Source organism: Corvus brachyrhynchos, unplaced genomic scaffold (assembly GCF_000691975.1).
Source record: "Corvus brachyrhynchos isolate BGI_N302 unplaced genomic scaffold, ASM69197v1 scaffold42, whole genome shotgun sequence".
NCBI lineage: Eukaryota > Metazoa > Chordata > Aves > Passeriformes > Corvidae > Corvus > Corvus brachyrhynchos.
In genome coordinates this window covers 764,174-784,732 of record NW_008237242.1, presented here as the reverse complement: position 1 = coordinate 784,732, position 20,559 = coordinate 764,174, and the positions used below count along the sequence as shown (strand labels likewise).

At 37.7% G+C, this 20,559-nt stretch overlaps 1 protein-coding gene across 4 annotated transcripts in view; it reads left to right on the top strand.

Moving 5' to 3' along the window:
• RANBP3L (RAN binding protein 3 like) overlaps positions 1 to 18,526 on the top strand; it is a 30,641-nt gene extending 12,115 nt beyond the window's left edge. Inside the window, exons 6-16 of one of the 4 annotated variants that reach the window (XM_017730225.1) lie at positions 1,346 to 1,420; positions 2,067 to 2,191; positions 2,704 to 2,807; positions 5,428 to 5,548; positions 6,952 to 7,051; positions 8,134 to 8,264; positions 9,192 to 9,312; positions 9,857 to 9,999; positions 11,366 to 11,558; positions 15,596 to 15,660; positions 16,011 to 18,526. In XM_017730225.1, the coding sequence (XP_017585714.1) occupies positions 1,346 to 1,420; positions 2,067 to 2,191; positions 2,704 to 2,807; positions 5,428 to 5,548; positions 6,952 to 7,051; positions 8,134 to 8,264; positions 9,192 to 9,312; positions 9,857 to 9,999; positions 11,366 to 11,558; positions 15,596 to 15,642 (1,160 nt within the window). In that variant the 3' untranslated portion in view covers positions 15,643 to 15,660; positions 16,011 to 18,526. The other 3 variants (XM_017730228.1, XM_017730226.1, XM_017730227.1) reach the window with 3 other exon arrangements.
• The last annotated feature ends 2,033 nt before the right edge of the window (positions 18,527 to 20,559 follow it).

The following is a 20,559-nucleotide window of genomic DNA, read 5'->3' as shown; positions in this document are numbered from 1 at the left end:
CAGGTTCTTGACAGACACTGGCGTAGAGGATTTCTAAAAAATGTTAAGAGTTCACAGCACTGTAATAGCAGCAAAACATACTCTTGCAATGAAAAAGTGGTGACTGTAGGTAGTGTATCAGCGTGCCATTTCAGAGGATGTGGTACACGTGTGGCATCCCACCCTTAAGGGGAAGGGAGCACCCAAGATTTGTAGGTGGTCATGGTGGAAAGGAATGACAGAAGTCAGAGGTTCTGCAAAAGCTTACAAAGTTTTACTGGTACATTACACACTTGGCATAAAAACTGGTATAAGTCCGCCCCTGATCTATTATAAGCACATAGAAGTGGGTTTTGGAGGAAGGGGTAAGGTGAAAGGGAAGAGAGAGAATTAAAGAGAAGAGAGAAAGCAAGAAAAAGAGAAAGAGATCACCAATCCTGATTCCAGCATCAGCATTGTTCTGGCTGAAGGCATGGCCAGGATCCTGGGGCACACACCTGGGCTTCATGGGGTACCCTTACATAGAAAGGTTTCCCCACCCTGGGGATAAGTTTCTCTCTTTCTATGCAAATCAGTTCTCATGTGCAGCTCCTTCTTTCTGGAAATGGGTCAGAGGCTTTGGAGGTCTTGGTTGGTCTTGATGCCCCTACAGTCCATGGCCACATCTTGGCCTCATTTCTGCTGTGCTGATTTTTTTTTTGTCCTGGAAAAGTGCTGACCTTCCTCTGTGTGGCCCCTTCTCCAGCCACATCCTGCACTTTCTCACAGCGCATTACTACCAGCAGTCCTTGGTTGGCTCCACAGCTATCCGGATGTCAGTGAACACACATTACCCTCTTACCTTCTAGGCTTTTACAACATGGTTGCCATCACCTTCTCACTGGTGTTTGATATCTTTATTAAAACAGTGAAAGCATCAATAGTGCACTGCCATCATTCTAGAAAGTTATGAAGGCCTTTTTAGCAGAACAGGGCAGGGTACATTTACTTATTTATTCCTATATACTTGGATCTCATTTAATAATCTTAAAAAGGCCTAAAAGTCGAACAGGTAACATTGCCATTTCAATGATTTCTACAAAACAGGAACACCTACTTTTAAAAGCTGAAGAAAGATTTTTCCTTTAAAACATTCATTAATATCCAAAAGACTGTGACAAAGCCAGAAAACCTCTGGTGCTTTCTGTGCCAAAGTCTGTCCAGCTGTTAAAACTGAGATAGTAACAGTTTTCTTGAAGATCTTTTTCAAATGGTTATGTTGGAATATTGTCAAGCACTACCAAAACAGAGAGGAATTACAGAAACATGAATTAATGGTTAAAATTTGGGTTTACTCATTATTCAATTTTAAATTCCTTTTCTGTAGTAAAGAAGAATAACATATTCATGACCTCAGCTCTTCTTCAAAGAAATCCTGACTTCACCAAAAGTACAAGAGAAGGTAACTGTCATTGTAGTATTTAGTTGCTATAGTTCCATAAAGACATTCTTTAGAGATATGGAAAACATAAAAATAGCAGCTCTTTTCCAGAATGAATGATAGGCTAGGTATCTTTATGCAGTTCATAACTTACTCGTTTGACTGTGTAAATGTCCTATGAACTCTGGTCTGAGGATCTACTCTGACTGCTTATTTCCTGAGTGGACTAAATATAACCTTGCATAGTGAAATTTCACATTTTGATTTCCCCTGCTCCTGGAGAAGGTAATGAAGAAACCTCCTGGCATCTGCAGATGCAGAATTAAATCTGAAACGACAGAAGACATATCTAAACAAAGCAATAAATATAAGTATAAATATATACTTAAATATATAAATATAAATATATTTTGTAAGTAAAAAAAAGTATGTTTATGTATATAACACATTACTTTTTTAATCCTGATAGGATAACGCATTGGTTTCACTTCAGAGTTGTGTATTTTAGAAACCATTACAATTTTTCAGAATATGAAGCAAGTAAACAACAGCAAATGTTAGTTAAAAATATTTTAAAACTTTCAGTTAAGGAGGCAAGACATATAGGTATGAAATAGATGTGAAGAAAAAGTATATGTTTAAATATTTTGTCTTTGTATTTTGCAAGGATCCTTGTCACCAAGTCAATTGTGGAATGTCATTAGACCTGCCACTTTACAGCCCCCACAAGCCCTGACCTGTCCTGAAATTCCTGTAGTATCTCTAGTGACTAAGAAAGAAGCATGTGTTCAGGTAAAAAGAAAAATAATTTTACTGGACCTCAAATTAAGGAAAAAAAACAACCAAACAAAAACACCCAAAACAACCAAAACCAAACAAACCAGTGCTGTTTTAAAGCAATTAATTATTCCACTGTGTGATTTTCAAGAAACTTCCCATATGAGTTTCAGTGGAATTGATGTATCACTGATGTGATTTGAAATGTTAAACTCATACTGTTTGTGTTTGAAAAATCATCTCTTCTCTGCAGGCTGTCTTACCTTTCTGATATCAGGGTTCTATGGGCAAATCAGCTTTGGGTGTTTTGGATTTTGTTTATTTAGAAAGTGAGATTTTAGTATTTTAATTGAGGGCACTGGCTTAGTACACAGCTGGAGGAAGCTCTGCCAACTACCACATCTGTATCTGTAACAATCTATCTCTGTCTGTCTGTCTATACCTCAGTGACTTTGGATTCTAGCAGATCTGTTAATAGCAGAAAATATAGCAGTTCTAATTAATCCATTTGATTTTATTATTCCTAGCTATCTGAAGACAGCTCTTATTCATCAGCTGAGAATTCAGTAAATTCCAAAACAGCAGTGGGGTCATCTACTACTGTGAGTTTTTCCAGCTCTCAAAAAACGCAGTAAGATTTTATTTATTACATTTCTACATCATTTTGTCACTTGGCTGATGGCATGCCCTTTTGTCCTGCATGTCTAACATGGTACTAAGCCCATGCTATCTGCACCCACACAGGGCTCAGTCGTGTCTTTGTGTGGTGCCAAGATCTTTGTGTGCGGACATGAGCTTCATATACCATAAAAAATGGACTCCTAACTGTAATTAATCTCTGTGGGATAGGCAGTTTCTCACTGGCAACCACCAAGCCAGAAGCTATTTTGGTTTGCCATCTCTCTTATGACTGCATGTCTGCTGCATCTCATAAAAAAGATGCAGAGAAGCTCAGGAAATTTCATTCTTTTGAGGAATTACCAATATATGTCAGCATATTGGACATGAGGCATAAATAAAAAAATACAGGATATTGGAAGACCAGGTGAATGCTGCAATTGATGCTCTACTGTCCTTCACAAAGCAGAATTTCTGGCACAAAAAGCTTTCTGTGGTGACTGTGATAGGCTGGCATTTTTGTGCAGCACAGACTTCAGAATTTTTGTATGAGGAAGCTGACTTCCTTGGACTAGGATGTTTCCCCATCATCTCAACACTGTATGTGATGGAAAGAGCCCCATTCTTGGAGATTAATCAAATTCTGACTAAAAGCTTGGAAGGCTTGTGTCATAAGTGACAGAAATACAACAGTGGGAAAACTCAGGTTTGCAGTCATGTGTTCAACTTTGCACAAGATTTGCCTGGAAAACTGAAAGGGTTCAAGGCCAGCACTGGTACTGGTGGCTACTCAGACCTTTCTGGACACACTGAGAAGGCCACTATCTGAATCTATTCCCCTTCCATAATCCCATACCAGTACCTTAACCACATTTCTCCTCCCATTGTTCCTTGTTAGTGATCATTCCCTGATATCAGTGACTGTGTTTTGTATTTCCATGACAATGCCATCCCTGGTACACTTTGTTCTTGTCATGCAGCAACATAAGGCTATTGAGGCTATAATAACATTTTAAGGCTGGTACTTCCAGTTAACTTTCTCTTAAAAGAAAGATCCTGCCTGCACTGATTAATTTTTCTTACATTTCTGAATATAATCAAAATATTTTCCCACATTTTTTCTTAGAAATTAGCCTCTAGCTCTTGTGTTTTAGCTCTTTTGATGTGCTGTCCTTAAGAAATTGCTACTGGAGCAGCCTAGAAGTAGCCGATGAAATGTCAGTATGGAAATTGATCAGTGAATTTTAGTGAGGGGTGTGTTTAAGGTTAAAAAACTCATTAATACACTTCATATTCCCTGTTCATGGCCCAAAACATGCATAGAAGCTTTCAAGGCTGACAAGTATTTTCTAATTTCTCTTTTTTGCTCCTAGTCTTAGCAACACATCAAGCATGAGAATGTTACGGAATATTTTTCTCATTAAGTGTAAGACTGAGATAGGTGGTACTTGGTAAGCCCTTCATCCTTGAAGAGATTTAAAGCACAGTGTAGTTGTGAACAGAGAAACTGTGTTTTAGAGGCTATCATCAAGGTTCTGCCAACAAGCCCAGCTAATTAACAGGAATATCCTCTGCATGACATATGTTATGTTAAGCTCTTCCAAGGGTGATAAATACTGTGAAAGAAAAGTAAGTGGTGCTGAAGTATGCAGTTTGTGACACAGTATCATGTCGCCTTCCTGCCAAGTCATTCTTCTGGAATAGAAAGTGAAAAGAACTTGCATCGTTTTGCCTATGCCAGCAAGACATGTAGGATTAAGCTCTACAGAAAGCATAAACAACCCATAACCCTTTTGTAAAAAAAACCCAAACAAACGAAAACCAAAACCAAATCAGCAGCAGGAACAACTTCCACATAAAGGAGTTTACAAAGACTTTTGTAGTGACTTTTACAAAAAATGGACCTGTTAATTTAAAGTGGCTATGTAATTAGTAGGTCAAATCACAATTCTACTTATATTAGAGTATTCTTGAGTGTAATCTCCAAAATATAGTTGTCCAGTACCAAAGGATTGCAAATATTTAGTTTTCTTCTCATTTTAAGTATATCTATGGAACAGGTAATTGAGAAATGGAAACACTTTTCTCTCCCGTTTTACTTATACCTCATCTTAAGCCATCTGCTATCATATCTTTATATGTTTTCAGTATTTGTGTGTGTATGTGAACACACTGCTTTCCTGCCCTTCCAAGATGTAAGCAGGATGACCAAGGAGTGCCTGTAAGGCACCGGGGTGTACATTATTCTGCAGGGTACCAGAGCTTCACCAACATGAAAGGATAGCTGTTAATTGTTGGTAGTCCTTTGGAGAAGCAAAAGGAAACAGGGAAATGAAAGTAGCTCATTAAATTTTCTTGAGTAAGACATTTCGCTGAGGAGGAAGTGGCATGTTGTTTTGCTGCTTGTTCTTTGGTCTTAAGGAACATCCTCACTAATTGTAATAAAATACAGTGTGATACTCTTTGTTCCTTTTGTGAAATGTTGCATAGAGAATATTCTCAGATTCTCTTAAAGAATTCGCCCGATTACTTACATGATTGTTTTTTGCTTTTCTTTAATGTTAGATGTGGTGAATCTTTAAAATGCTTTAAATAGTTCTAAATCACAGTCTTATATTATCTTGTTCCCACAGAAATCAGTTGCTCAAAGAAAGAAGTGTACAAAACAGCAGCAATTCTGATTTTGTGTTTGGGGAAAACATGGTTGAAAGAGTTTTGGTTGGATCTGCACATGCTGGTAGACTTTTTATCAAGGTTAGTATACTTAAGAGTATAATTATTTTTTCAGATATTGATTCTTTTTAGGTCCTCTTTCTTTTAAAGATGGGAGTAAATATGGTTCAATGACTCTTGAGGAGAAAATATCTAAGAATGTGCTGCTGGAGGTGTAGGCATTCTTACCTTCACCACCTGAGACAGGTTCTTTAATTACTAATGCATACCATTACGCGCTTCTGGTTTGCTCATTTTTTGACTTGAAAAAGTTTTTTATCTAATCCATGTAAAGTGGTACAGCCACAACATAAGATAAAAGAACGTGGGTCCTATTGCTCTAATAACTTCCATCATAACTTTGAAGGGATCAGGTACCTGAAGGGAGCCTAAGAAAGCTGGATAGAGACTATTTACAGGAGCATGGAGTGACAGGAGAAGGGGAAATGGCTTCAAACTGAAGGACAGCAGGTTTAGATTTGATATTAGGAAGAAATTCTTCTCTTTGAGGGTGGTGACACCACTGGAACACATCACCTAGAGATGCTGTGGATGCCCCATCCCTGGAGGTCATCCAGGGTGACCATCCAAGGCCAGGCTGGATGGGACTGTGAGCAACCTGGTCTAATGAAAAGTGTCCCTGCCCATGGCAGAGGGGCTGGAACCAGATGATCATTAAGGTCTCTTTCAACCCAAACCATTCTGTGATTCTGTAATAAATAAGTATGAGGGAAAAATTGGACACCCACCGTAGAGAGTGTCCATGTTAAAGCATATTGTGCATGCCCGCAAAACAGCTTAAGTCCTGAAGGACTCTAGGTCAAAAAGTTGGTTCCCAAGCTGAGGACTACACCCTTGAAAATGGAATTAAAATTCAGTTTTCAATAGAAGAAGGATGAAAACTGTATGCTTATCTACCAGGTAAAAGGCTTGGCAACCACAGGTTTGGGCTATGACTTCTGGCCAGGATTTATATATAAGGAATGAGTTGTGCCACTGAGCATTGTCAGAAGCCACAAGCATTTATTTAGACACACCTAAGAAAATTTATCTGCAAAACTGAAGGTGATAGAAATTTTTAAGTCCTCTGAGGTTAAATTTGTGCTGACTGAGTTTTAAACTACTCTTCTGGGAACTATGGCCTTGAACTGGAAATGAACTGGTACCTTAACATCTAAGTACTTTGGTGGATTTAAATATCACTCAAGGATCCATACAAAGAGCCCATTCTTCTTGGAGGAAGAATGGTGTTCTGATTCTACAATAATAATATTAGTTCCTCTAGAGACTGAAATTGTATCATCTGGGCCAGTTTTTACTCCGAAGCTATTAAAATTGCTAATCTTCAGCCTAGCATGCATTAAATGATTCAATGTTCTGTTTGATATAAAGTTACATACCATTTTATTTAAATAGGAATTGTTATTTCCCCCGTGTTTCTCTAGAGTCCTGAGAAGCATCCCAAGCTGTGTAATGAAGCTGATTTACACAAAGGAGAAATAACATCCATGTCCATAGGATCTTGTCATGTTGGGCCACAAACAAGTAAGCATACTAAGCAAACACAGTTAGCTTTATTGTTATGTTTCACTGTATTTTAGAGGATGTCAAATAAGTGGTGGTCAATAATTTTCATCTATTCTCAAGCTATCCAGTCACGAGTACACTTAAAGTATGTGCCAAAATCTATATTCAGAAAGCAGCTACAGCTTGGTTTATGACATGTGAACTGGACTAACTTCAGAAAGTATGATCTAAATTACTCATAAGCACAAGAGTTTCTGGTTTGCTCATAAGCACAGAATTTTACAGATTTTTATTTATTGTTTGAAATAAATGCAGCAACTTTTATGAATGCCTTGTGGACCACATTTTTGAACTACAATTTTAAGCTGTCTGCTGCTTGCACTTTGCAAATTCTCATATAAATGACTTTGTTATTTGGGATGCTAATTGTGAGACTCAAAGTTCTATGCAGACAGATTTCAGGGCTTGTTGGTGACTGGTGTGAGATTTTCTACTAAACAAGCCATGTAAACCTAGGCTGTGAGGAAATCCCCAAGAGACCCCTATCGTGAGCCTTCTTTACAAATTTTACACTCCTCTTTACTAACAGATGTATTAGAGCCTATGATTTGTGTAAGCATTCTTACAAGTAAAAAAATTATAAAAATAAAGCCTTTGGAACATGTGTATAGATTATGCAAATGTACAAAGCTTTGTAATAATGCTGTTCCTTTTAAATCTTGTCCTTCTGTGTTACTGTTAAATATTAATTGTATATGTATTATTATACTGAATATTGGGATATGTATTACTCTGAATAGCAATATAACACATGAGTTTAATTTGGAAAATCAGCTTCTAAATATTTAGGCCTTGTTTCTGCTTGTTTCTGTTTGTCCCTTGGGATGAACCTCTGCAACTATAAACAGCCCTGTTCAATTCTGTATGAGCCTTTTTAGTGAGGTATTTTGCATTTCTGCCTTTTCTTTTCCTATTCTGTTTATTTCTTTGGCCAAAAACTTACTAATAACACTAAACCATGTCAGATATCACAGGTATTACTGAGGTCACAGGTCATCCTCTGTACTAGTTTTGTGATCCTAAAAATATTCCCCGTACAGAAAGAGCTTTGTTGAGGAATGCAACACTAATTGAATCAGCAGCTGCTTTTATTTCCAAGCCAGTGGAGAAAATCCTGTTAGATAAAGTTGAAGTTATAACTGGAGAAGAAGCAGAACACAATGTATTGCAGGTGTGTACTTCATAAAACCCTGATGGTGACTAGTTTTTTTCTTGAAAAGAACATCTAGATCTGTTGCAGATGCAATAATCTGAAAATTACTTCAATTTATATTTTAAATTTTTGCTTTTTTTAAGCTATGCCTCAGCTAACCTATTTTTCTGTAGGTTGGTATTTTCTTTTTCATATTATATTTGTTCATTTTATAGTCCCTTTCGATCAGTGTCTTTTTCAGAATGTCCTTCTATAGTGGTATTTTATAAGCATCTACACAGTATACCAGTGTAACCAAAACCTCAGAATTGGAAGTGATTTGAGGAAAGAGGGGGTTTATGAAAAAACTTTTTTGTGGAAAATAGCAATGTGTTGTTAAATTAATTTGTTTTATAGTTCAGCTAAAATACCAATTATCTTTCCAACCTGGAAGGGCATATCTTGCTATTCTTCATCTTCAGAATGTTATTTTCTCAGCAAATAGCAATTATGATTTTAAAAATCTTAACACTATTTTATCTTTGATTAATTCTTCTGTCTTGGCAGAACACAAAAGTTTTACTTGGAGCAGTACCCTTCTAGTAGTGGTACTGGTATCCTGGGCTGCATAACATTTGTAATGAGTGAGAAAATAAGGTTGTACAACTTCTGCAACAAATTCAGCTTCACTGGTGGATATCATAGATGAAGAGTTAATGAAGAGGAAGTAATTGAAAAAGTCAACTGGGATTCATGCTGAATGTTTTCTATGATGTGAAAAGAGTTGAGCACAGATCTAGGAGCCATTTCATTTTAAGTAATAATGGTGATGTATCTATATATCTACTGTTCTACATGTGCATATGGATGTATAAAAAGTCATACCAGAAGTTTCAGAACCATAAAGCTTTAGAGCAAATAAAACTAGCATTGGCTGGCAGTTTTCGTCATGTATTTCTCTTTCAGATTAACTGCAAGCTCTTCGTATTTAATAAGCTTTCTTTAACCTGGACTGAAAGAGGCAGAGGATCCCTGAGGCTTAATGACACTTCTAGCAATAAGCATGGATTGTTGCGGTCAAGGCTAAGTAAGAATTAAATAATGAAATATCCCATACAGAAAACACCAAATAACCTGTATTATTGTTGGCCAGAGTTTATTTCAGAACAGTTAAATCTGAGAAGATAATTATATTTAAGTCAAGTTGCTGAGAATCTTTTTACCTGATAAAATTCTCTGTTACAGACTGAGGAACTAGGCTCACATACGTCATTACGTTCTGTGTACTTCTCTGCTGCACTGTGTCTTCAGCTCAGTCACCAATCTGACAATTTGCTCTTTGTTGGTTCTGCTTTTTCAGCAGCACTGTTTAAAGACACTTTTGAAATGTTTTTTTTTACTGTGCTGTCATTTTTTGTACTGTATTGCACAGTTGCAGCAGATTATTTCCTTTGTGTGCCAGACATATTGAAAGAAACGAATATATATGGATACTAAAAAAAAAAAAGATCTCACTATTATCAGGGTTTTAGACCAAATTAAAAAGAATAATTGAAGGAAATTGAAAATATTAGTTGTATACAAATGCTGGAGAAATGCTGCAGCGTATCTTATTAACCTTCTTATTTGAGTTATGCGAAATCAAGGTAGCTTGAGGCTGATTCTCAACACCCGACTCTGGGAACAAATGGTTATAAAGAGAGCAAACAGAAAGAGTCTGTGCTTCACTGCGACAGATCAAGAGGACCACTCTGTTCAAGTGTTTTTAACTCAGGTGAGTAGAAGCCAACAGCTCCAGCCAAATCCCCACTTCATCTAGAATTCTGAGGAGTTGCTGAAGGTTAGTTTTGGCAAATGGCCTTCATGCTCTGTCAGACTATGCTCAGCTTAGATGTTACATGGGTTTTATTATGGAATGCATTAGAATGATATTCCAAAAAAACAGGTGATGATGTGATATGGCCTTAGGACATTTCCAGACTGGTTCACATACCACCAATGGAATGGATATCATTGCAGTAATATGCAGAAATGGCTTTTTTATGGAAGCAGTACAGTCAGAATTTCTTCACAGGTAGTTAAAATTTTTTAAGATACTCTGGTAAAAGGCAGCAGCTTTTTGCCATGGTTCTCAACACAGCACTTGCAATAAATCTATCCAGTGTAGGACCTGTGTTTCTCAGTTGAGAAGAATACAGAGTTTCAATATTGCCTTATGTAAGACAATAGTCTTGGGAACTCTGGTTTTCTCCAGCAAGGGCTAAATTGGAAATGGAAATGACATAGACTTATTTGCAAATAAACAGCACATATGTCCCAAGTTGGAAAGTGAGAGCATCCGCATGAGTTTAAGGATGTTTACAGTTTCCCCAGTAGATACTTCTAGAAAGGATTCAGCTTGCTGGGAAAGAAAAATAAATCATCATTTCCAGGAAGTGTCACATGTCTTACACAAGCAAAGCACCATGCACTGTATATGCAAGTACTGTAAGTCTGTCACTTCCTAACAGGGATTGACTTAACTATGGCTGTGCTGGACTGCTGGTCTGCATGTGAGAATTAAAAATGTCCTGATTTCCAGATGTGCTGCCCTGTTTTCCTAGAGTGTATAATTTACATTCTGTAAATTACGTCTTGGCACTACTGGGCAATAAAAATAGACATGTATGAGGAAACCACGATATATGAGAGCTGTGTGGGTGTGGCAGAGGTTGCAAGAAGCTGCTTTTGCAGTCGTTGAAGAGGCTGGTGTGCATCCCTACAGTATCCACCTGGCGACTGTATATGTTAATGTTAGTGCTTTCTTACTTCTAGAGTCATACTCAGGAGTCATCCAGAATATCAAGTGCTCCGTACAAACTGACCTATTCTTCGGGGAAAGTAATTTTTAAGCTTATGTTTCTTGTAACTATAAAGAAAATAATCAACAGCTGCACATAAAACTCAGACTACATAAGGAAACTTTACATTATTTGTATTTACATTAATATTTGGATGTTAATTATTACGTGTGAATCTTAAATTGATTGTTTTGATTAGAAAGGACAAAATACAACTATTTCATTATTTTTTTAAAATAAATTTTAAAAATAGAGATTTTTCTCAGTTGGTTTGGATTGTATGCATTTTATTTTCTGCAGGCAAGCTCAAAAGACACTGAACACCTGTTTGCAGCAATACATCATCGCCTTGTGGCCTTGCGAAGCTTTGCTGAGCAAGAGCCAGATGCTCATCAAGTAGACACAGAGTCAGAAACAGCTTTTCAGCCATTAAACTGTGATAGTGATGATGAAGATGATGAAGAACTAACTCAAGTGAGCAGCACTGGATCTGGTAAGCAGAAGTTTTCCTGGAAATACTGTAATCCTTTCAGGCTATTTGCTTAAAGTAATGAAAATTGGATTTTTCTTTTTTTAATTTTTTTTTATGCTGACCATAACTTTTATCTGATACAGATACCCCTTTTTCAGGTAGAATAGGATAATTCCTTTCAGTATTTTGACTTACTGTTATTAAAATGTACGGTTTTGCCAGCTTAAGCATCTACACATATTTATAGCCATGGTATACCCTTGACAAAAGCTTGAGGTTTAAGAAATTTTATATTATCAAGCATTACCTAAATGTTTTTTCAGTATATTTCAGTAGAAATTACTAGAGATGTTGAGATACTGATTTTACCTTGAGTAAGTGAAGGATAAGTCCGTTCACATCAGAGACTAGCTTGTTACTAAAAGCCTAGAGTACAGTGTGTTTACTAAGATATTTATTATGTCATGGTTAACGTTATTTAAAATACTGATTCTTGATCAGCTGTAACAACTACCTCAACTAGGAAATCTGCAGGGCAACATTTACACACCAGTTTTGCCAGCTTTCTTCACCATAACAAAAATGTAGGTTCCTCAGAGGGAAAAATGCCACTAAAATAAGATATAAGATATTAAGGACTTAACACTTCTGTTAGTGCAACTCACAACAGAACTGCGGTCACATCTGCAGAAAGCAAGGCAGAAACAGCTGTTAGACTTAAAAGCTCTTCTATCTTAGCAAAAGACAAGTCACATTTCTGGGGCAAATTCACTGCTTGTGTCAAACTGCTACAGTGGATACAGGAGCTGCCAATTATGTGTGAATTTCCAACAGATGGACTACATGAGACAACTTTTGAGTTGTTGCTCACGGGATTAGTTTCCCTCTGCAGCTAAGTAACATACTGTCCTTATATTATAAATCTTCCTTTCAACAACTATTTATAAAGAATCAAGTAATGAACAGTAACAGCTATAAGTACTGTTTCCTTAAGGAAACAAATATTTTCCCCTTTATCATAGAACCATAGAATATCCTGAGTTGGAAGGGACCCTTAAGGATAATTGAGTCCAACTCCCGCACAGGACACACCAAGAGTCCCACCCTGTGCCTGAGAGCATTGTCCGAATGCTTGCTGAGCTCTGTCAGGCTGTGACCTGGGGACCCTGTTCCAGTGCTCAACCACCCTCTAGGTGAAGAACCTTTCCCTGATACCCAGCCTAAATCTCTCCTGACACAACTTCAGGCCATTCCCTTGGGTCCTGTCACTAGTCACCCCAGTCTCTGCCACTCCTCTTCCCCTCAAGAGGAAGTCGAAGATGCCAGTGGGGTCTCCCCTCAATCTCCTCTTCTCCAGGGACAACAAGCCAAGTGACCTCAGCTGCTCCTCATACATCTGCACCTCAAGGCCCTTCACCATCTTGGTTGTCCTCCTCCTGATAGACTCCAATACCTTTATATCCTTCTTATATTGAGGTGACCTAAAACTGCACACAGTTGCTAGTGACTTAGAAGCTTTGGATGGAGCTTGATTCCTTTCCAGAATTGCTAATGATAAGAACTCTTTCTTCTTTTAGAAAAGAAAAAAAAAAGAGGGGAAAGGGAATGTCAAAGCAATGTAGGAACACAGACATACAAGTTAGATATTTAGATTTCCAGAGACTTCTGATACAAATATTCAGATGGCAGACAGCAAACAGTTTCTGAAATGTGTGAGGTGCTGTTTTTTCTTGTCCTTTCAGTTTAAGCATCTGTCCCTCATTTATGTCCAGTTTGTAACAACAGTTTTAACAATCCCTTTCAAATGGTTTTTTAATGGCTTCTGGCATTTCCTGCCTATCTTAATCTCTTCTCAGAGCCACAAGGTTTTAATTCACACACATTTCAGTTACTGGTATCCAAGTCGCTCTTTACCTTCAGACATTCAATCTCAGTCATGATTGTCCCTGGAACTCCCATTTACAAAAATGGAACAAAAATAGGCCTTATGGGTTTTGAACAGGAAGAGGTCAGTTTTAAATTTCAGCATAGAAATGTCCATTTAGATGCAAGAGAACAGATCCTGTTTTTTAAGAGCACTTGTTTAAATCTTTTAATTTTCATTCTTTCATTTTCATTGAAGGGCGTATGTGAATAAGTCATCTTCTTTTTATTGATGTAACTCAGTTTCGAAGATTATCTCTCCTTAAGAGTATAATGTTAATATAAATGTTAAGAAGCGTAAGTCCTCAAGGAGTGTTTCTTTACAAGAAATACAATTTACAAAACATGCCTGCATTTTATTTCGTTCCATTCTATTTGTTTTGTCTCAACCCCCACAAAAAAAGTTTTCTTTTCTTAATATAGCAATTTCCTTCTTATTAAACTGAACTCACACAGTTGCCTAGATGATGCTATGTATTTCATGACACTGTAAAAGACATAAAAAATTGGATATTTATCTTTATAGTATCTTTATAATAATTGTCTTTAGTGCTTAAAACTGAAGAAGAAAGCAAGTATGATATACATAGTAAGTGACACATTACAGATGTTGAAGTGATTCTGTATATTTGCAAGACTGTTGTAAGCATTTTTTATAGAAAATTCTTAATCTACAGTATCTTAATGCTGTATACAGACAATGTATAAGGTAGTAGAGATATTTCTAAGATTTTATGAGTTCACTATAGACATTTATTCCAATATTTTAAAAATTCTTTGTTGAATTGCTTTACTTTCAAGTGGCGATAATAATTTCATAAAGTCCATAAAAAAAAACTTGCTGTGCCTGATATTTTTACCAGATCATATTTCACCAGTTACAGCCTGAATATTTTTACCAACAAATTGCTCTGTAAATCTAAGTGGAGAGAAATAGAACAATTCATCTTTAAATAGATTTTGAGAGTGGATGAGATCAATAACTCTTTGGAAAGTATTCATCTTTTCCCTCTGACTATAAAGTGAGCTGAGGAAATGAATTTAGACTAAACAGTAAACTTCTAGACTGACCAAAGTCAAACAAGTAAAGTACATGGGAGGTACAAGGACGACAGTGTCACTAGGCAAAGAAAAGTTTTATGCATTACTCCTTATACTGCACCTCACCCATCTGAAATCTCCTAACTTCATTCTTATTGAGGCATCCTCTCTTTTGATTGAGGTGTCTTCTCTGGAATTTTATCTTAGAAGCTATTAGAATGAATTCAAAGATTCTGGAATCTAGGACTAGGTAAGTCTCAAGAAGTGTCTCCATACACAGCCATAGACCTTAAGAGAAAATCACAGTGTGCGAAGACGTAAGAGTGTATCCCATATGGATTTACAAAGAATTGCATGGACTTTGGAGACTACTGGTATTGAGAGCCAGTAGTCTCCAAACACCAGTACTGTGTTGGTCTGAGAGCCAGATAGCATCATACCACAGAAATGCAAAAGGAAATGCATTTGCAAAAATGAAAAATGTTTTATTTTAGAGACATTTTTTGGTCCACTATATATGCACTTCCCATCTCAGCTTCATTAGGACTCTCTCATCTGCTGGAGTTTATCAAGATTTAAAATGTTGAAAGAGCTTGCTTTCTATTTTGAAGTAAAGCACTTTTAAAATTCTTAAAGGAACTACTCTTCAGCAACACCACAGTGACTCGTGAAAAACTGCCATCTTTGTCATTTCTTGTCAATTTCATTTAAATTCTTATCAGTTGTTAAGGATTCCAAACCATAAAGCTAACACACACACACCTGTTAGTGATTAAAAATGAGGAAAAAGGAAAAGTTAAGAATTAACTTCTTTGTTTGAGTGTCTGTATTCTTTTCAGCAGGCATCAGTAATATCTAAAGCAGAGAAAAATGACATTCTGTGATTGGTTTTAAATGCTCTCGTATCAGGAAAGAGAAGGGGGAAAATCAGATTTAATTTCTGACAAACAGTCTTTCATTTCACCTGTAAGAGATTTAAAACTCTTAGTAAGTATTTAGGGGTGGCCAGATGGTAGCAGCAATTTTTAAGCAGATACTGTGATAGTGATATTATGTGTCGGGTATTATTAGTCAGCTCTACCTACTTTCTGCAGATGAGTCAGAGTCACAGAGATTACGCGCCAAAACCACTTTGTCATAACCAATGAGCTGTCTGAAGGTATGTTGGATTTCTCACAGTTTTCTGAGCATCTGTAATGAAGTCTTAAGACAGTGTATCCTCCATAGAGTGAGATAATTTGCATCCCAGGTACACTACCCTACTAGACATCAGATTCCTTAGTGTTTATGTGCTTGTCTTTATTGACATGGAGGGTCATAGGCTTCATTCACGATTCACATGCTCAAATATTTGTCAATAATCCTGTGTTATCTAGTTAGCTATTTACCTAAACCAGGAACTGATCATATCCAAACTTTAACCTACTGCCTTGGTATTATGAAATGCTTGATTGTTTCAAAACATGAAATGCTCAAATAAGCAAGATTTTTTTAAAAATTCTTTTTCAGATCATTCTAGATGGAACCGCAGGCAGTCTGTTGTCTGCTCATGATATCTGCCAGAGGTTACACCAGCTCAGTTGGGAACTCATCTTCTCAAAATGTCTAAATTGACTCATCAGCCCCTGGGGGGAGGAAATCAGATGCATGTTACTTTATGACTTTTAAGTAGAGATTAATTTTAGAGACCGTTTAAGTTTAACACATTGAGAAAGAACTTCAGATGCACTATTGAGGATTTCAGGCAGCCTGCTTTGCACTGAGCTGTGAATAATACCATGGCTTCCAACAGTCAAGAACTGTTACAAAGACTTCCAATTTTAGAATTAAATATATTTAGACACATTATTAGAGTAAGGAATTTTATAGGGAATAAGTACTTATTCATCATATTGATGCATAATACCACATAAGCATGAACTAATAATATATGTGAACAGATATTTGTTACTTTTAATCTGTTATTTAAAAGATACATTTGGAAAGCTTTAAATTGGGCTTCACTGAAAACATTTATTTAAAATTGTGTGGTAAAGTTCAGCATCCTGTTTGTAAGAACATACAAGCAAAACCTGGGCTGGCAGTTTAGCCTGACCAAGGCCTAAAGAAACCAGCCTTCCTACAAGACATTTTATTTAATGTTTGTTTTGGAAATATCTGGAGTCGTATACTGGCTGTAGAATTTTGTTTAAGGGAAAAGAACCATGATCTACATTTTTCAGCTGTACGCACCAAAAGAATTCACCATGAAGAAGTACAAGGCAGTTCTAAGGGGCATATGAGCTTTAAAATAAAAAAGTATATCTTCTTGCTCATGAACACCTTTCTAGCTGCAAAACAAGCACCTGCACTATTAATTGTCCATTTGATATACACAAATAAATGCATGCACAGTACAATAGGATAGCTGCATTAAAAAAATCTCTTAAATGTGTGAGATTATTTGAGATTACTTCTGCCTTAGCTGTCGCTATTCCTAAGAGCATCATTCATTGATATATATATGTTACACATCCTCATGCGCACAATAATCCCAACAGTGGCCAAGACACAGTTGGTCTGTAAAAGTCATTCCACAAATTACTGCCTTCTACCTAAACATTTTTGTGAGAAAAAAACCCCAATTCTCTCTAACACCACCTGTGAATCAAGATTCGCAGGGTCATTCATATGCCCATGCACAGTAAAACCCACCACGTATGTTCCGTGTTTTCATCCTATCAAAAGACAGAGAGAGTATGTCTGCAATCTCTCCACTGCCACTTCCCTGCTGCCTTGTATATTGTTTGTCATCCTCAGAGCTGAAACAATGTTCTGACATATCTCAAGTCCTTTTAATTAAGGTAATTGCAACGATTTCTCAATCTAAAAAGTTGCATCACACCTGAACAGTCAAGTTAAATTCAGTTTCCCCATCTGAACATGTGTATGAAGTTGGAACAATACTGGCTTCTTCCTGCATTCTCAGTGCACTGCCAAGATTAGCATCCAGCTGAAGCTGAACTAGTTACCTGGATTATGCTGAATCCTAAATGGCCCGCCAAAATTAGCACTTGTCTGACACTGATTTGGCATCTGGATGACAGTAAGTTTAAATGGAACTTGATTTTTGCCTTCAGAAAAAAAGGAGTGCTTCCCAACAGAGCACCTGTGTCAAACAGTGAAGCACTGGGGTTCTCTTTGACTCCAGTCTGCCAATAACAAAAATATTCTTTCCATAACGAGCTGTACATTGTGTCCTTTGTTATCAGCCACACTCATGACCACAACAATATTTACATCACTGACCTTCATATTTCATTGCTGCAACTCATCGTCAGGGACAAAGCTCCATGTTATAAAAACTGAGGCAGTTGTAAAACACAGCAGCCCTATGTATTTAGCAACAGGTCATGGTGGTAAGTTTGCCCTGGAGTTCAGCTGGCTATGGACTGAATGCAGAGTTTGATTTCAAAGTCTGTCCTGATAATCAGAGCTTTCTGTGAAACAGGATTGAAGCACCTGAGTGTCATGATACCCCTCTAAATGCTGCTACAGCTGTAAAATCCTTGGCAAATGAGGGAGGGTTCCAGGGCAGGGACAACAGAACTTTTTCCAGACACAGGACTCACACTTTGTAATTTGCTCCCACAGCATACAGAACAAGGTTTATAAATAAATGCTCTTTTGATCTGCCTCTTCCCAAGATCGTTAAATATATACACAAGTATACATATAAACACATGCACTCATGTACACACACACTCAAACATGAAGCTTTATCTCCTAAAAGCTGAGGAGGAAAAGAGATGTTTATTTTAAAGAGATCGGATGCTTTGGTAATAGAGGACAAATTTTTGCTCTTAAGAACCTAATTATGTGTTCTCTTTAGTCTCACTGCATTAAAATTCACTCTTCTCAAGACTGAAAAGTACACCATTACGTAATATATTAACTTGGTTTTAAAAATGTAAAGTTTGTCATTTTATGACACCTGGAGAGCAATTTCTATGCCTCAACAATAAACAATTTTCTTACCACTTAAATTTCTGTGTAACTAGTAGTCTTATTTTGTGTCCCAGTTAGAGCTTCTACAGTTCCCTGCTGCAGAATCTCAAGTCTTCTTTCCTAAGGAAACAAGATGTAAGCAGTCGTGTACTCCATCCACCCATCTGTCAGATCCACGTTGAGTCCACTGTTCAGTTTCAAAAAATTGGACAGGAGCTAGAATGCTCTAAGGCAATTTAAATTCTTCTTCAAAATTGGCAGTTGCTGAGTGACAGAAATCAGAGAAAGGCATCCTTTGAGGAAAAAGTTTCAGGGTAAGCTTGGTATTTTCTGCGATGGTGATGGGGCTGAACATTTTTTTCTTCTGTACAAGCTGCAGCATTTTCTGGGAGGGAGGAGAAACAGACCATGGAAGGATGAGTCCCTGTGGCCTGAAGAGAGGTGTAGGGACATGACCCAAACTCATATGAAACCAGAAATCATTAGGTTTTTTTTCCCAGATAAGCATTTATTTATGACAAACTCCAGTGACTGATTTATAAAGGGATGTAGAGCTGGAAGATCTTGGTATTTATTCATGCAGTAGTAATTTCCCCAAGGAGGGAGAACTAACTGTTCATAATAATAATTATATATATACAAATATTTTCTACTAAGATTATGAATTTCTAGCAAAATCTACTTGGATGGCACAGACTGATTGTCCTACTTCACATTCTGGAGGTGTTTGTATCTCGATGTTGTGGTGAGCCATGATCAGCCGAATCAAGTGAACCAAAAGGTCCATTGGTTTGATGCTTCCACAGCCCAAAAGCCTTAACCATTCAAAAGGCTGTGAAAAATATATAAATCTGTGCCTTACCATTGGCTGCAGCCCTCCCCTCCCCCTGTTTCTCATATTTGGTTGCCTTTCCAGGGAGTTCTATGTTCTTTGGTAGTTAATTGGTCCTCGTTATTCCTCCCCGCCTACCCCTTCTCCCGTTTGCTGTAATTCCTTCTCCCCCCGCTTTGGTACCCCCCCCGGCTGATTTTCCATTGGTTACTGTGTGTTTTCCACGCCCGTATTGTGGGGGTACAAGACCCCCTGCAAGCCACGCTTTTTCGGTTTTCTGCGTGGATTTTTGTCTCCAATAAAGCCCTTCCTGCCCAGGAAAAAGTCCCTCCGCTTCTTTTCTCCTTCCTCCTTTCCGTGCCCTCGCCATCGGTGGGCAAGGCGAACCCGAGCAGGAGCTTTGCCTGCCCTCCCGCGCCCCCGCTCGGAGCAGGCAGAAGATTGCCCGGTGCCAGGACAGCATGCTAGCCGGACGGCACCGCGTCTTCTCTTCATAAATCTTGTCCTTCAGGTTTTTGTGTCATGCTCTTCAGTGACCTCTGAAACAGTTTTGGGAGACCGTATGAAGTTTAAAGTCAGGTAATGTCTCTATTAAGTGAATGAAAATAGGAAAAACGAATAGCACATTTGCTTTCACTGTTAGTGACCCAGTACACAACATGGACACGGCGGGACAGAGCATCCTCATTTCCCTTAGCTGGGTTTGAGAGCCCTTTGTGCTGACCTCTGTAGCGGATTTGGTTTGTAACCAGGCGGAAACACCAATTTAGTGTAGTGGTTTGGTCCAAAATACTCATTGCTATTTACCTTCTGTGAGATAAGAATTAGGAGAAATGCAAAGCAGGCACGAAACTTGAAAGAATATAAAGAAGTTTATTAACAGACCTAAAAGAGGGAAAAAAAATTATACCACACCTTCAGAACTCTCTTCCTCCCCCACCTTCCTCCCTTCTCCCACTGGCAATGTAAAAAGGCACCCCTTAAGATGTTCAGTCTGTTTATCACTTCCATAATAACTTTGTTCAGTCCATTTAGGAAGAGAAGTCTCTTCTTCCTCATGCTATGAAAACATTATCACAACGAGACAGCTGCCCACTTCCAAATAACTCTGTTCAGTCCATTGGAAGAGGAGTCTCTCTGCTCGCATGTGAGTCCCTTCCCCCGACTTGCAGCTTTTCCCACAACTGCTTTCGAGGGTCCACTCTTGAAGTTTTTTGGGGTACAATTTTAAGGTTGAGC